This window comes from Anastrepha obliqua, chromosome 5 (genome assembly GCF_027943255.1).
Source record: "Anastrepha obliqua isolate idAnaObli1 chromosome 5, idAnaObli1_1.0, whole genome shotgun sequence".
NCBI classification, from domain to species: domain Eukaryota; kingdom Metazoa; phylum Arthropoda; class Insecta; order Diptera; family Tephritidae; genus Anastrepha; species Anastrepha obliqua.
In genome coordinates, this window is record NC_072896.1 from 88,053,272 (window position 1) to 88,071,658 (window position 18,387).

At 34.1% G+C, this 18,387-nt stretch overlaps 1 protein-coding gene across 1 annotated transcript in view; it reads right to left on the reverse strand.

Moving 5' to 3' along the window:
- Positions 1-910: 910 nt before the first annotated feature.
- LOC129248186 (uncharacterized) overlaps positions 911-18,387 on the reverse strand; it is a 30,304-nt gene continuing 12,827 nt past the window's right edge. The window contains exon 3 of the mRNA XM_054887648.1: positions 911-2,125. Coding sequence (XP_054743623.1) covers positions 1,563-2,125 — 563 coding nt within the window. The 3' untranslated portion in view covers positions 911-1,562. The remainder of the gene's footprint in view (positions 2,126-18,387) is intronic.

The window sequence follows — 18,387 nt, forward strand, 5'->3', positions numbered from 1 at the left end:
TTGAATGGCGAGGAGTTCAAAGGACTTTCTGGGTCCATGAAGAAATGGAGCTCCATCTTTTCTGCGCTTTCCTGAGAAATAATTTGTGCAATTCCCCTTTAACAACTGTCAGGGGGATACCGATGACCGATGTCCAGTGACCGGTAAACACAGCTACGAGTTTGGAAATTGAATGGCGAGGAGTTCAAAGGACTTTCTGGGTCCATGAAGAAATGGAGCTCCATCTTTTCTGCGCTTTCCTGAGAAATAATTTGTGCAATTCCCCTTTAACAACTGTCAGGGGGATACCGATGACCGGGTAGGAGGTCTCTGTCCCCTTCCTGGCAAGCTCATCAGTAATTTCATTTCCCTCTATGTTCCTATGTCCTGGAACCCAGATCAGAGAAATGTTACCTCCACACCCAAGAGATGTGATCTCATCCTTACAGAAGTTTACTAGTTTCGTTCTGCACCATGGCGTCGTCAGAGCCTTGATCGCGGTTTGACTATCGGAGAAAATGTTACTATCTCCCGCGCTCCCGCATCCCCTAAGCATTTTGCATGCTTCCGGGATCGCAAAGACTTCTGCTTGAAAAACATTGGCAGTATTCGGCAGTTTAAAGGAGATAGATAAATTGGCTGATTTAGAGAAAACCCCTGCTCCGACTCCCGATTCCAACATAGAACCGTCGGGGAAGACAGAGAAGAGAGCTTAGGTGCAGATCTGCCCCTAGATCCATTCCTGCCTATTTGGAAAGATTGCCCTAGCACGACCCCAAACTCTAGTTTCCGGATAGAGAGATCTGTTCGAGGTTCGGAGAAATACGGTGTTAACTGCGCGAAAATGCTACCATGTCCCTTGAGAGATTGCCTCCAGAGGCCAACGTCCAATACTTACTTTGTTATTTTCCACCAATAATAACTCAATACCTTTATTTTATTAAAAATTTTATTGATTTTTTTAAGATTTTAATATTTTATTTTCGGCACTCGTTGCAGATAATTAGAAAAAATGGGATAAGTGCATTGCAAATAAAAATTCGATCAATTGAATTAATTTAGATAGAATAAATATTTTATAACAAATAAAAAATTACGGCTTATTTAATATACTGGCAGTAGAGCACAAGCAGAGTATTCGAAAGAATGAAAGAAATCTGGGGTTATTGCTAGTGTTGTTGTAATATAGCAGCATAAAATAATTCCCATATATTTTTGGGGAATGCTGCTGAAGTCACAGTCTTTAGCCGAATGTAAATCCGCGTCATACCGGCAACCGGTAGAACCGACTGTGGTGGGGTGAATAATTTTCGCGTTTTAACTGCTGACAAATTTTAAACTGATTTTCGTTTTACATTATATATTTTCAGGTTGCTACAAGAATGCACGCAGTAATAAATTCTAAAGTCTATTATTTGATTTTTCCTTTGTTTACAAATAAAATTAAAAATAAAAAATTGTAAAAAATTAAGATAAAATAATAAAATTAATCAAAACACACACAGACAATGCGGCGACACAGCAACACAATGCAGCCGTCTCACGCGCTCATAATGGTCCAATCGTCCAGCTCCAGCAGCGTCTTATAGACGAATGCCTGGATTCGTGGCTGCCACGTAGCGCAGCAATTCATCGTTGTCCTCGCAAATGACGGGCTTCTCGTGATAGCAGGCAACATCGTGCCATGCAATGCCATCATTGTAGACATTATTCAACACCGACAAACATTGTTCCTTGGTCTGATTGATGTCGTATTCGGCGTTGTCGGGTTGTGGGCGCTTCTTGTGACCAGTTTGCGACCATGGATTGTAGCCCCAGCCTTGTGGAATGCGGTTGGTGGCTTGGATCTTCTCGCGGGTTGCAGACCAGAACCAACCGTAAACGTTCTTGGGTTCCAAGTCGGGACGGTTTTCACAGCCAGCGAAATCGCAAATACGTCCGGCAGTCCAAATGTAAGGTACATCATTCTGTTGAATGACACGGAAGATCAGATTGTTTTTCTCTTGGGTCTCCAAAGCGACCAAGTCCATGCAGTATTCACGGCACAAGTTACGGCCATCCAACCAGTCGACCTTCTTGTTGGCAAGCGCTGGTACATGGGTGGACAGGAACATGTTGCGACCGCGGTATGAGAATTCCTTTGGACCTGTAAGTAAGTGAAGAAAAAAAAACAATGTTCAGTAAAAGATTTTAATCTACGATTTTTATGCAGATGTTTTCTACGCTCTCACTACAGATAAAAAGCAAAAAAAAAAACCTGAGGTAACATAGATTAGGTTAGGTTATGTTGGTAGTCGGTCTGTACGAACAACTCACTTAGATCTTACAGATCCATTATGATACCATTGTGCGACGCGGGAACCTCTTTTATTTTTCTTCATCGAAGCATTTTGTGGCTCTTATGAAGCGCAGGTTTGCTCGCATTCTCACGCTAGACAGTTCCCTGAGAGAATTGGGAAAAATATTTACCTAAGGGATAAAAATCGATTTTTTTTTTGCATGTTATTGTAGTAAAACATTTCAAAAATACCGTGTTAAAATTTTAAGTCAATCCGAGCAAAACTTTTTAAGTTATAGAGCATAAAGCCGAGCCGCCTCAAACATCTGCCGAGACGCAGCAGTTGCGCGCGTAGTCCGTTACAAACTTTAAACGCGGTTTTCTCGAACCTTTTTTTTTAAGTGCGTAGTCATTGGCATTTGAAAACTACTCAACCGATCCTTTTGAAATTTTGCACACATATTTTGCATATAAAAAACCTCCTCCCAACGTTTTTTTTTCGCCATTTTTTTTTATGTTAAGGTGGTTTTACACCTACAAAATGGCGGCATTTTTTCGTCAAAAATCACTTTTTACTTCAAACGACTACCAAATGGCTGAAAATGAAAATAAATCGTCAAAATAAACGTTGGGGGGAAGTTCAACTCATACTTTAACTAAATTATTCGATTTTTTTGATTTCAGATGATTCTACGCTGAGATATGCTGACTACTGCAAAATGTATTTTTGAAAAGACGTCTACGTAAATGTGCTCTCATTCGCTCATTTTGCAATATTTTTACATGAAAATTTTATCAAATATTCTTGAAATGTTACTTTATAATATGCAACAACTTTTAATAAACTGACTTGAACCGTTTCGCTACAATAAATTCATGAAAAAAGTGTTTTTTTAGCGTTTATCCCTTACCCCCCCCTTAATTATTTGCAGCCCTAGTAGCCTAGCTGTTGCGCATGTGTCTTGATCACTCCATCTCTCCTTGCGCTATTGGCCTCTTGGATAATTTTGTTTTTAATCAGTCGTTTGCTGGTGGCCATGGGTATGCCAGTGGTACTTCTATCGCTAAGCAGTTGGCTAGTTTATCGACTTTATAATTTCCCTCAATATCTCTGACCCCCGGAATCCAAATAAGGCTGATTCCTGAATAAGACACTTATATCATTTAGGGCTGCCCGGCATTCCTGTCTTCCAATCTTTCATCTTAGTATAGCCGCATTAATTGATTTAATGGGCACCTGGCTATCCGAGAGTATAATTATCGTAGTTTTTGTTACGACATGCATATTTAGATATGTAGCCACTTCTTTTATAGCTCGAGTTTCTGACGCTATAGTAGTCTGATAGTCGAACGGATAGTTCAAGTCCTCAAGTCATTCCTTCGAACCTTATCGTCTAGCTTGGAACCATTTATATAGAAATTTAATTACCCCCTTCTCCGTGGGCTTGGTGTCTGCCACTCTCTTCTTGACGGTATGCTCGTCTTGAAGAGTCTATCGAAGATGAGTCTATGAATTGATTGGTTGGTTGGTTAAAGTGGTGATTCATCCAGAATCCAACAAGCACTTCCGCACCATTTTGTTGCCACATCGTCATTACAAACTTGTTTAACGGTTATTTATAGCATGACTATATCCAGTCTGTGCGGTTTAAGAACCTTATTAGGTTGTTGACGTCTAAGCCAGACATGTGTTCGGGACTCTCGAACAGTGGTTTGCCCAGGGTTAACATTCTGTCCTTCTATAAGGCAGGGCATTCACAGAGGAAACGGAAAATCGTTTCTTTTTTCTCAGGTTGTTTACAACTTTGGCAGTGGAGTCTAGGAATAGAATAGTATATTTCTTGTTTGTGACTACTCACAGTGTGCAAAATATAAGTAGAGCCGTGGCCAGGCCACCGGTCTTTCCATAGCGCCATACTTTTAAGTCTAAGTCGCCGTAAGGCAATTTGCTTGCATGCAAATACAACACTTATACTGTCACTCTTCGTTGTTATTGTGTTTTTTTTTTTTTCAAACAGCGCAATCCCTCAAGCCCTTTGCACCTAAGCTAGCCCAATATAAGTGCTAAAATATTGCGCCAACAACGGCGTCACGAGCAGCGTTCGTCTACTGGGTAGCTGTTGCGCAATTCACGCCGCGACACACCAACACCAACTATCTGGTAATAACATGTTTTCATTTAGTCGCTTCTTGGCTGCATTACGCCGCCACTGTGCAAGCTGTAGAGAAGAAATAGAAAATTTTTCCAACAATGATTCGATGTTGTGCTAAAGTGCATCGCAAATGGGTGTGTTGGCGCTAAGTAGGTGGCTTAGTACAATAGTACATAATCCATATATTGTATAATATATATTACATACATGCATACATACATACATACATAGATGCATATGCCCTGGCGAATCTACCGGCTACGAAGTGAGACAACAACGCCAGCATTGGCGGCGTCTTAAATGAGGCAAAAAAGCGGCAAGAAAATGTACAAATAGACTTATTGTGTAAATATTTAAGTCGGCGGCAGTGAATTGCAGCAGCAGCCATAGGCGTATTTTGTAAAAACTTGTTTAAACAACAACACAACTTTTATGGAATTTTTTTCGCACGTGCATTTTTTTTTTTATTTTTTTTTTCTTTGCGCTTATTTGGAACTCATATTCTCATCGCCCAGTTTACACAGTTAACGATGCTGTTATGTCGATATTTGCGAAATTTTTCCCGTATCAAGTTTTAGCGAACAAGGGTGGAGTTCGGTGCACGCACGCGCCGCTTGTTGTGCGTATACAACTAGAAAGTGCAACACACGCAGGGATCGCCCGTTTTTTTTTTTTTGTTTTGGAAGCATTCAATATTCCGCCTGCCGCTGGCTGGCCTTAATTTGTTATGCTGATTTATTAATCTAGACATAACTACTATTTTTCAGTATCTTATTTTTTGGAATATTTTTTTCCTTGCACATCTTTTACAATGGACTTGTTGCATTTTATTACTCCAAAACATGCAAAAGCAATAAAAATTGCATGACTTGAAGCAAGGTAAATATTTCATAACACTATAAAATATTATTAATTCAGAAGTGGAATAGGTAATAATATCGGAAATTTTTGCAAAAGGATGCGCTATGCTCGGGTGCCTAATTCAGTTTCAGAAATAAAAATTGATTTGCTCTAAAATTTGTATTAAATAGTTGGCGAAATTGTGAAGCCGATGAGCTAGCCAGGAAAAGTACTACTCTTCAACTACTCAGTAATAGAAGTACTACTGAAATACCAGCAAATTAATAATCAAAAACAAAATTATCCAAGAAGCCTATAGGGGGGCATGGAGATATGTTAAAATTATTGAAACTTATTATGAAAATGGTCGATCCTTAAGAACAACATATCGCAAAATTCGTGAATGTTTTGTTGGAAATAATCATCTGAATGAGTCGAAACTTCAAAGTTTGGTGAAAAAATTTCACGAAACTGGTTCTGTCAAGCTTGGAAAAAGGACGGGAAGACCAAAAACTGAACGTTCTGTTGAAGATATTGCTGCTGTAGCGCAAAGAGTTGCTGAACAAGCTTCAACATCGATATTCAAGCTCTCAACAAATAGGAAAATTCAATTCATAAATCGACTGTTTGACAGATTTTATCTGTTCATGGTGAATATTTAAATGGTTTCTTTTAAAACAACATCTAGCTGTGTCTTTTGAAAGCAGAAGGCTCACAACTTTCTCTTGTTCGACCACAACTGCCATCGTTACATACTTTTGGATGTCGATGCCAATAGGCCAACGCTGAGAGTGACGCACAACGAAACTCACCATGAGTTGCTTGTTGCTCTTTTAAAGTGAAGCTTCGGTCCAAGTGTGACAAGCTGTGCTGCGGCCAAAAGCCATACCGCTTTTATGACGTGGAAGCAAGAAACCCTTATCAACAACAATCAAAAACAACAACAATTAACCAATATGCGGTAGCTTAAATATGTAGGTGTATTGGAATTTGCCAAAACTATCCTTTTAACACATACTGACTAAAACAACCTTCGAACACGCTTTCTATTTCGACTTATTTTTGGGGTCTCAGTTGAATTTCGAACTCTTGTACATTAAGAGTCAGTTCAGAATTGCAAATGGCAAATTTTGTAGTGCTATATTTTTTTCCGTTATACCGCTCTGTTATGTGTAACAGCTAAGTTACTAAGGTTGCAAATAATTAAGAAAAAGTCAAAGTACCGCTTAGCCTCTCAAGAGAAGATATCTCGAAGGTCGTGGTTTGTATAAGTAGAACCAGTCATTGGCTATATGGCAGGCATTCCTTGAGACTAGGAGTATTCTCCCATGCATATGGTAGAAGTTGTAGAGATGAGGAAGAGGAAGAAACAGTTGAACACTTCCTTTGTCCAGCCTTATAGCTTAAATCAGAGGAGGTCGTCTAGGTAAATATTTTTCCCAATTTGCTCACGGAACTGTCTGGCGTGAGAATGCGAGCAAACCTCCGCTTCATAAGAGCCACAAAATGCTTCGATGAAGAAAAATAAATGAGGTTCCCGTGTCGCACAGTGGTATCACAACGGAGCTGTAAGGTATAAGTGAGTTGTTCATACAGACCGATTACCACCATAACCTAATCCAACCTAAGATGAAACTCCGGCTTATGCTTCTTCAATTGAAACTTTCTAAGCAAGCGCGAAAGACAAGTTTGTGTCTCGCTAACTTAAATGCGAACACAAAAGGTGGTTTGTTTAATTTCAAATTTATTCGCATAAACTCATTTTGTAACTAACTTGCTATCAAAAATATTTTTTTTACAATTAACTAATTTTTTTTTTTTTTTTTTTGCCCCCATTTACTTTTCCCGCACGTTGTTCATCACTGTAGCTCAGATAGTTCCATAGGTATCACTTTTAAGCAACGCTAAATGAACTGCGCAAATTGCGGAAAACGTTAAAAAATCAAATAAATTAAATGAAAGCAAATTCGAACTCCACTGCAGACACTTGGCATATTTATGTGGTCGTTGCCCTTTCGCGGTTCACTGACTTACTCGTACACTCACTTTCATACTTTTACTGCTGCAAATGATTTCTCATCACTAACATTGAAACGAATAGGAAATCCCATTCATTTTAATTTCACCTAAACGGAGGCAAACGTAGTTTCTTCTGCTCAACAAAAAACTGATAAAAAAGTCGTTGCTGAAGATTTGTGAGCAGGCTGGTGAAGCTGGCATTAAACGAATGAGTTTACAAAAAAAATAAAAAAAAAAATTTTTTTTAAATATAAAAAACTTTATACGCCTCTTAATGTGCGTAAAGCGGAAGTACTTGTTGCCAGCAATTGTGTGCTCCATGATTTGTATTTGAAATAGGTACATTTGCGGAAGAGTAGAAAAAACAAGCTTACAGCAATCAAAAAAACGTTTAGCGCCTTGCACATTGCCTTGTCTCAGTTAATGCAACTTTCGTTTTCTTACGCTTAATTATCACAAATCTGGTAAGCAAATATCAATTATGCTCTAAATACAATGTAGCCAACCCACCATTCGGGGGAATGAAGGGCGCATAAGAACTCAAGTTGCATGCAGTTGATTTACCTTCAAAGTTATTCGCACTCTATAGCTGATCACTACTGACTTGCATAACTGACTGTTGTGGCTGGCTGATAGCATTAAATAGCTGTATAATTACCACATTAAGGACATATACACTGCTGATACTTCTGCCGATAAAGCAACGTTTTTTTTTTTTACATTTTATTCTTCCATAATTTTAAGCTTCTTGCTTGCTGATTTTTTCATTGCCTGCTGTTGCTGCGTTTATCTGCAATTATCTGCTCATACTGATCTCTGTTCATGTAGGTCAAGGCAATCGCAACTGAAGAATTTGTGCAAACCAGTTGAAAATGGTTGCTCAATAAAAAAAAATATTAAAAAATACCAACATCTTCGCATACATCGCCTCGGCACATCCATGCAAAGGCTTGTGCACAAAAGACTTAAGCAGCGAACTTGTTTGGATGCTAGAATATTTGTTAATTAAATAAAGGGAGACCAAGTGCCAAAGTAAACAACTTTTGGTTGATTTGTGTGCACGTACGTATATATGTATGTAAGCGCCATTATATACATGCATTTTAAAATTGAATTTTTATATATGTAAAGTGCATACGCGTAGCTGCAGAATATTTTTTGGTCTGCGCGAAATCACCGAACACGAATAAGAAAAAGTTAAGTTGTTTACGTGCGCTCCACGTTGCAATCCACAGTACGCCGTTTCTGATTCTTTTTCAATTTTAATTGCATTTTCATCTGTGTTCTGCTAAAGTCTTAACTTACGTTTCACCCATTGCAATTCTTCTGCTGCCTCTGCAGTAATTCTTTGCTGTGCCAATTTCAGTTACTTCTTTTTCGAAATTCTGCTTTTGCCGGCACATTGGCTGACTAGATTTTCAATTAATTTTCCAGTTTTCCGTTTTCAGATGCTTTTAGTCATAACTCTTCCGTAATGCAAAAAAAAAAAACAATAACGGAAAAAAACAATACCCTCACAAAGCAACAAAAAACAACGCAAACAGCATCACTGTAATACAGAAGAGCTGATCGCCTGTTGTATACTCAGCAATGACGCAAGGTGATGTTGGAGCGGCAGCAGCACTCACAAGCTGCCACTCAAGAGCTGCGCGCTGAGTTGCCGTTCATCGCTATGCAGTCAATAGTAACAATGCAGGCGCGTTGCAACGCCTTTGAGAGGCATCATTGCTGCCAACTAGCAACTTTAGTAAATTGATGTTGCAACAGTTGTTACATAGCAGCGGGGAAAAACGTGAGCGCGCAGCATTTTGTAAGTACTTAACATTTTGTTTATTTGTTTATTATTATTTTTTTGTTTTTATTCCTCCGACTTATGCTTCCTCAATTGACCCAAAAAGTGTTTTTGCTTGAAAAATGGAAAATCAATTTTTAATGCTAGTGTCTGGCAGTAAAGGGCAGCTACAAACGAAGTGAATTGGGCAATGTGTAAAGTTGGATAATGCAATACAATGCAATGGCAATAACAATAACAATGTAATGGCAGGAACAATAACAATAAGCAGTACTTAAGTCTATTTCTGTGTATGCATAGCCTTTTAAAATGGTCATTGAAACTATAGAGTAGGCATACGCCTTTAACGAGCAATAATAAAATCAAAACAAAAAAAAACCAAATAAAAATTATATGGACGAAAAATAGTAAAATACCTGGTGGAGCTGAGTTACCAATTTTAAGCACAGCAATTAATTCAAACTACAAAAAATAAAAAAACCGCCTGAAATGCAGCAAATAAATTCATAGGCTTAGTAAAAACTCAATTTTAGAAGTAAAAATTTATTTGCTTAAATTCATATTTTTTTTTTTTTTGGCTAAAGGAAACTGGATTTTTTGGCTGAAGGAACAGATTTGAGTCCGCAGTGTAGGCCCAGCAGACAAGAAGGGCAGGCAATGGACTAGTGGACATATAAAATGCGTTTATACCAAACAATCGCTGGGTTGATGAGGTCACAGCCGAGTGTGGAAAATGAGAATCGCAAACTCGAAGGGCGTAGTAGAGGATCGATCGGAGTGGAGAACCGTAGTTGTGAAAGTAATGGTCTGCACAAGACTGTAGGGCTACTGATGGTGATGGTGATACGAATAGAACCAGATCCAATTATTGACGAAAGCTTCGCTTCCACGGCAGGCGATTCTGAGTTACCGGAGCGATCCGGATTTCATGATACTTTAACAGCCTTCAAGCGCATACAGGAAATATTTTTTTTCCTAAAATAAAAGTGACTTTTAAACAGCCCAATTAAAGAGAATTTCAGAAATACAAATAAACTGGCGATCACATCTGGAGTTAATTTGATCTAGCAAGAATATTGGCCAAGATCTTTTTCGCAAAATTCGCACAAATTTGAGCTGATAGATTTTCAATTCCGGTGAGCAGCGGAGAGTGGACTAATTTGGCTTACTTTGAGTCCGTGATGATGTCCAAGATTTAAAAATTCTACTAAGCCACCGAAAAAATGTACTTTTTCAAGCCGAATTGTACTTTTGGCTGTGTACAATAGAAACTCAAGTCGACAAAAATTTGAATTAAACACAAAATGTAAAAAACACAAAATACAAAATACAAAACTAGATTTACCCAACCAGCTCATTTCCATCAGAATCATCATAAAGTAATTTATATTTGACATTAAAATCAAAACAGTTGGTTCTGTTGGCAGATGTCTATTTCTAATTAGATTCTTTAATGGAACCATTCGTGAAACAACATGAGAACTGGCGCCACAAATAGATGGAGAAACTCGGCCAGACACATAAAGTCAGGAGCTAAAGATCAGCCATAGTTTTAAACCATTTGTGCAAAAAATTTTATGCGAAAATAATGGATTTCTTCACCCCCAAACTGGCATATTGCGAGCCTATTTCTACATTTTCTTAAGAGTCCTAGATGATTTATGGAAAATATGCGCTCAACATATACCGATAAATGGAGCTGGCGGAAAACTCTCTGATTGCTATACACTTGGGCATGGCTAGAATCGTTTCCTCTGTTGGTTAGTGCAAGCAGCTCGCAACCTGCGGCTTCGGATAGGATTCCCTGCCTAGCTTCTTGATAACAGTCATGAAGTGAACTTATGTGAGAAGGCAACAACCAAATGATTGTAAAGTACGCGTGGACAGCTTGACTGCCACCACTTTTCTGTTTTCGTAAAGCAGGTTGCGTCGGACTGGTGGCCCAACCGGAAACATTAATACATTCTAAAAACGGAAATTCTGCCCTATTTTCCGACTAGGAGCGATATAATAAGCATTCTAATGTTTTTCTTAAATTTTTTTTTTTTTATATTTTCAATTTTGAGTGTAATCTATTGGAAATTGACTGGGAAATTGATATTCATCTCAAATCAAATCAAACTGAGAAAACTTTTGAATGCTGTTAAGATTGTACCAAAACTCGACAAATTGTATTTTTGAATTTTTGTTTTTAATTAATTCCTCTGAAAATTTACGATTGTACTTAAAATAGCATAACTGCCTTGAAATAAAACACTTAAGGCTGCTCTTTTTACGCTACTCTTGCCAAAGCATTATTCCACTTGCATAAAGCATTAGCTTTGTTAAATTTCTACATCCTATGGCATCAATCACAAAATATGTATGTAGGTATGTATGCTAATAACTGAACACAGAATGCTCCGATTTGACCAAAGTTTCTTATATGTGGAAGCTAATCCCTGCCGAAAGACATAAAAGTCATAAACTTTGGTACAAGGGTGGCGTGTCTATAGGCAAAAATGTGTTAAACATTCAAAAACACAGGTTTCAAACTGCAACAAATCAAAAATGACTCAACATATTGGAGGACCGTTTTTTTCTATAAAACTCAGAAATATTTACTATCATTCTGCATTAATCAAATTTATCATAATTGATCGCATTACTATTAATATTATAAAAGCAAATCTTTCAAAAAATTGCTATTTGTGTGTACGCTCGCTGCGTGTTAAGCTCCAAGCAGATCCTCCTGTCATTAAGCAGAAGAGACTGTAGGCATGTGGTTGGACTGATGATGGGCCACTTTCTATAGGTGAAGCACATGGAAAAGGTAGGCATCTCAGATAGTACACTCTGCCCAGCAAGTGGAGAGGAGGATGAGACGGCGGACCACTGGACAACTTTTTGTGCATTTGTCCGGCCTTCGCTCGAATCAGGTTTGAGGTCTTTGTGATGTGTTAAGAAGCGACCTCCTTGGCATCACAACATCTACTCAGATTTCTTCGGTGGTCGGGTAGATTCAAAGAAAATTAAAAAGGGAACCCGAGTACAGTACAATGGACTTAATGTTGTCTGAGTGCTGTACTTGCTAGTTGTCACAAAAACAAAACTCCACGCAATAAGAAAGTAAAGCAAAAATCCTCTCTGATTTCTATATATTCTAATTTTCTAGGGTATAGAAATGTCCTTCTTCGGTTTTCTGCCTTAACAGCAGCTTGATAACAGAGAAACTGCTAACGCGCATTTGTATTGGACTACAAAATTTTTATGTTTTGAAATTGATCGATAAATTAAAAAAAATGTATAATTAAAATATTTTTAACTAAAATATAAAAAAAAGATTAATTATAAAATTTTAAATTAAAATATAAAAACAAATATTCAAATTAAAATATAAAATAATATTTGAATTAAAATACCTTAAATTAAAATGTAAAAAAATGTTCAAATAAAATATTTTTACAAAAATATAAAAAGAAGAAAATATTATTAAAAACTTTTAAATTAAAATATAAAAAATAAATCCAAATTAAAACATTTTAAATTAAAATATAAAAAAATGTTTACTTAAAATATAAAAAAATATTTAAATTAAAATACTTTAAATTAAAATGTAAAAAAATTTTTAGTTAAAATATTTTTAACAAAAATATAAAAAAAGAGAAATTAATTAAAAAATTTCAAATTAAAATAAAAAAAAAATTTTCAAATTAAAATATAAAAAAATTATGAAAATTAAAATAATTCAAAGTTGAAATGGTTTGAAATTTGAAAAAATTAGAAAATATATGTGGCTGTATTTTTTCTGCTTTTAGATACTTAAAAGCCACATTTAATGCTTTCTTAGAGCTTGCAAAGCAAAAAGTTTATATGCTGTAAATTTTTAAGCTAACAAATTACCATTTACCGGCGGTCAAGGCCAAGTCTAAAAGTTTTTAATGAAATATTTAAGCTATTATTCAATGAAAGTAGCACCATAAGGAGACATATTAATAAAAATTTTAAATTAAAGTATGTTAACTTGAATATTTTTTTTAATATAATTCAAAAATATAATATATAATTTTAAAATATAAAAATTAAAATTGTAAAAAATGTAATTCAAAATATTTTAATCAAAAGTTTTCTTATACATATATTAATTTGAATATATTTTTTTTTATTTTAAATTAAAATTATAAAATATTTTAATTAAAACTTCTGTTATATCTTAATGCGAATATTTTGTTTATATTTTAAATTAAAATTATAAAAAAAATTAATTCAAAATATTTTAATTATAATTTTTCTCATATTTTATTATTTTATTAATTTAAATTAAAATATAAAAACAATATTCAAATTAAAATATAAAATAAAATACAATATAAAATTGTTCTTATATTTCATTATTTTATTAATCTAAATTAAAATATAAAAAAGAAATATTCAAATTAAAATAAGAGAAAAATTTTAATTAAAATATTTTGAATTAAATTTTTATATTTTAAAATTTCAAATTAAAATATAGAAAAAATTCAAATTCAAATATAAAAAAAATCATATATTTCAATATTTCGAAGCACCCTTTAGAAACGCCTCTCCAACCTCTACTTAATTATGAACTTTTACGCTACTCCATCTCTCTATCACCTATGCGTAGCAATTGCATGAAAAAAGTGTATAACTGTCGATTACGCCTAACATTGTTGCACAATGTGATGCAAAAAATAACTAAAGAAAAGAAAAGCCAATAGCAATAAAATTCATTTTTTTTTCTTTTTTTGTCGATTTTCATTAGAATTGCATCTGTCTATTGCAGTTGTTGCATTGTAGCAAGCACACATCCGGAATGTTGGCTGCATTTGACTGCTGGCGACGTAGTTGATTGTTTCATCAGTCGAAAATTGAGCTGAGCAATAGGCTGGCAAGCTTTTATTTTTGTTTGCTATTTACTGCTTGTAATTTTCACTGTCTCTTTTTTCTATGCAATGATCAAAGATCGCTCACACATACATGCATATGTACACACATACTCGAATCACATAAGCAAAAATTATTTAACGAAAAATTTAGAGTAGCTAGAGTAGAAGTTGCTTCAGCTTTTGATCCTATAACTTGCATAATTCTGTCTAAGTCAACGTGAAACTAAATTGAAAGTTATGCGCTTCTTCACAGCACTCGTGAGTTTCGAGCAATTAAACCGCCTTTCGAAATACCAGCTCACTTGCTTTAATCATCAGTTTGCATTTCTCATTAAATTATTTCTAATTATTTGTCTGTGCCACAGCTTCTTAATTCTATTTCATGCTGTTTTAATTTTAATTATCAATTTAAAAACAATCGCATTCGAAAATCTTCCACATTGCACACACACAACGATTTATGCAAGCAGTGAATTTCGTGTGCGACGGCGAGTTAATTAAAAATTCAATTTAATAAAAAAAAATTCTATTTTAATTCAGCCAGAAACTTTTCAAATGAGAATTTTGCGACGTCAGCATGTCTCATAATGCTAATTTGAAGCGATAAAATAAATATTAAAAAGTACAAAAAAAAACAAACAACAACAAACACACCCATAGATTTGCCGGCTGCGCTAATGAATGTTGAGACGAGAATCCGCTTGGCGATTAAAGCGAAACTCACATGGCTGAGCACAAGGCGGATGTGGGACACCTTTCGAATTAGATAATAGAAAATTAGAAATTAGCATACCACTTAATAGAAAAGCATTGTTCATTTGATTCGAAATCTTCTTTTCCTTCTTATTTATAATTGCAAATTGGCTTAAGTGTGAAATTATGTGCGCAGGCAAAACAAAAACTAAACTAAAAATACACAAAGTTCCAGAAAAACTGGCTTGAAATATTTCGGCAAGTAAACTAGTAAAACTGCAGGATTTAAGTAATTTTTCATTCCCTCGTTCTTACCGTTTTCACCGTTAGTTTGGCGCCCCTTCTTTTCAGCATTTTGCGCCAATCGTTCGAAATACTTTTATATTTGGTACTAGAAAAACACGCTTGAAACTTTCTTTTTTTTAATATTTCGCTTTTTATCGAGTTTTATTGCAGTTCTAAGAACAAAGAATACTATTTACGACAGTAGAGAACCGGTTGAATACTCTTTGACTTTAATACTTTTTTATTTTAATAGTAAAATATTTGCTTTAATCAGTTATGTTGATATTTCTGACCAAAAACCGGCTCGAATCAAATAAAATAATAAATGAAAAAGTGATTTCCTATACACAAACAAATCAAAATTTGTATATCTGTCGCTCATCCTGTAAGAAAAAAAATAAGTTCTATTACGTAGACTAATCACGCGAAGACTAAAGAGAACAGTCGGTTAAATATAACCGGAACGACCCAGATTTATATCCGGCCAAGGAGTATCACTTCAGCAGCATTCCACGTATATGTATGGGGAATGCTTATGCTACTACAACAACAACAGAAGGGTCTTCACTTCGCTTGGATCGCAAATCATAAAGACCTTGAGAGAAACGGTAGGGTGGATGAACTTGCAAGGTAATGCCAAAGCATACAAATTCTATCTGGAAAAGAGCGTCATGCTGTGTTCTATGGCATTTGAAGCATTTGAAACTTGCTACTTAGAAAATTTGCATACTTTGCATGATTGATTAAAGATTTCACAAAGATATGGTTTATTGATCTTCAGGCAAGCAAAGCCAATGGAAGCTCTGTGAAAGTCGGACTAGGCCTACCCTTAGAAGCGCCCTAATAAGGCATAACCTAGTAGAAGCACATGTGAAAAGGCAATTGAGGATACTACTGTGATATAGTGATAAAGGAGGAGTAAAGATTTCTTTCCTCACTGTGGATTCTGTAGCCGCGTGTTATGATTCCCTGCTGGTTTAATTCAAGTAGCGAACATTGATGTAAAAATCAACTAATGGAGATTATCAGAGACAATGAATGGTTAAAGTAGAAAGGCTAAAACTGTGGTAACCATGGCATATTTTTTTTCCTTGTTCACTCCACTTGGGAGCATAGGGCCTCAACAAGACTCAGTCTTGCGTTGGTTTCGTTAATTATTTTGTTTTCTGGCAGGGTAGGTGATTAGCCTGCCGTGGCATATAAGCCTCAGTTTTTGATATTAAAGTGCTACATTTTATTTTATTTTAATTTAATTTTACATATTTTTTCTTCTTTATATTACCTAATTTTGTTTTTTTTACCTTATTTAATTTAGTTTATTACATTTTTATGTTTTTTTTTAAATTATTTTATTTTACATAATATAATTGTTGTATTATATTTTACCTTATTTTATTAAATTTTTGGTTTTTATTAACCTTTTTATTGAAATAGTAATATTTTAATTAAATTTCATTTCATTCGGTTTAGTTTTATTTTTTCTTATATTTTATGTTCTTTTTCATGTTTTATAGTTTATTTTCTTATACTTTAATATATATATTATATATAGATTTTTTTTTTTCAATTCACATCGTTATATTATTTCTTTTTTGTGCTATTTACTTTTATAGTATTATTTTATTTTGCTCCATATTAATATATTTGGAATAAACTTAATTTTCTATTTACTTTATTTTTCCTTATATTTTTTATTTTTTTATTTTATTTAATGTTACCTTAAGTATATTTAATTTCATTTTCTTCAACTTCGTTTTTATGCTTTTGTTATTATTTTATTTTAATAAAATTTTATTCAATTCAATTCAATTTGATTTTATTTATTTATTTATTTTTATTTAATATACTTTTTTAATTGTTATTTATTTAATTTTTTATATTTTATATTGTTTTATCTTTAATATGTCTTGTTTCAATTCATATTAGTTTATTTTACTTATTTTTTGCGTTATTTATTAGAGTTTAGTATGTATTTTAATTAAATGTTACTTCATTTGGTTTGATTTTACTTTTTTTGCATTTTATTTTATTTTAATTTAGTTTTGTTTCATTTCATTTTAATTTAGTTCATTTTTCTATTCTTTCATTTTATTTTATATTTTTTTAAATTCCATTTCATTTCCTCTTACTTTTCTCTTATGCCATTTATCTTTTTAGTATTAATTTTTTCTATAATTTAATTTAATTTTATTTTATTTAATTTTTTATATTTCATTCTACTTCATTTTATTCCTTTCATTTTAGTATTATTTCAGTTACCTTTTTTCCATTTCATTTGCTTTCATTTTTTTTTCTTATGATTTATTTTATTTAATATAAATTTATTTATTTTTATCTCATTTCATTTTTTTTTATTTTTTGGTCATTTTTTGGTCATTTTATTTTATTTTATTTTATTTTATTTTATTTTATTTTATTTCATTTTATTTTACTTATTTTTCATGCTATTTATTTGCTTTAATTACATATTTAATTCAGCTCGAATTTATTTTCTTTAATTTAACTTTGTTGCTTTCTAACGCCAAATAACGGAAAATTTCCGATAATTTTGAAAGTATGCACCCTAGACTCTTTGCATTCCTCTCCCACTCTCTCTCTCTCTCTTTCTCCTACTTTCCACTACAACTATGCAAGCAACGACCTTCAATAAAAAGCCATTAACAAAGCATTGTGGTTTTCATGTTCAAGTGCCCGCAGCGGTTCAAAATAGTTGAGAGGCACGAGAATGTGTAAATATTTGAAATATTTCTTTATATGTATGTAAATGCAAACATACATACGAGTAGTACGTGCATATGTAAAATTTTACGACGAATTGGTGTTAAACAATTTCTTGATTAAAAGTAGATAAAAATAGCGCTGACGCTTTTGTTATGCGCTTCACACGTATATGCATAGATACATACATTTGTAGAGTGTAAAAGGAGAAACGTGAAGAAAAATTGTTAATTTTGCCAAAAGCCGAATCAATTACAATTTTCCACTTATTAAAAATGCAAAGCTCGTGGTTGCCTGCCACATCGCGCTGACTGGCCCGTAACCAATAAGAGGTGGCACGTACATTGTTGAGGTATAAACATTTGTATGTACACAAGTATGTGTGAGTGTGTGAATTAAGTGTGTGTGCCTAAATAGTTACACGTTTGAACACAATTTTATTGTTGTTAGAGTAACTTGAAAAACAAAACACAAAAACTGGCAGTTGGCCACCAAGTAAATAGTAGCCAAACATGCAAACAGCTGAAGTTCATAAATGTTAAGGGGCCTACACCAACTACAACAACAAAATACTTTTACACCCATTCGGCTTCCAGCATCGAACTGCACACTTTTGCGGCACTACAAACTTTTTCAAATAGGGGTGCATTTTTTTTGTTTTTGCCAATTTCTTATTTCTTTTATTTTCATTTAAATGAATTTGTTTGTATTTCCCTTTTCTAATTCAACTGGACTTACTTTGAA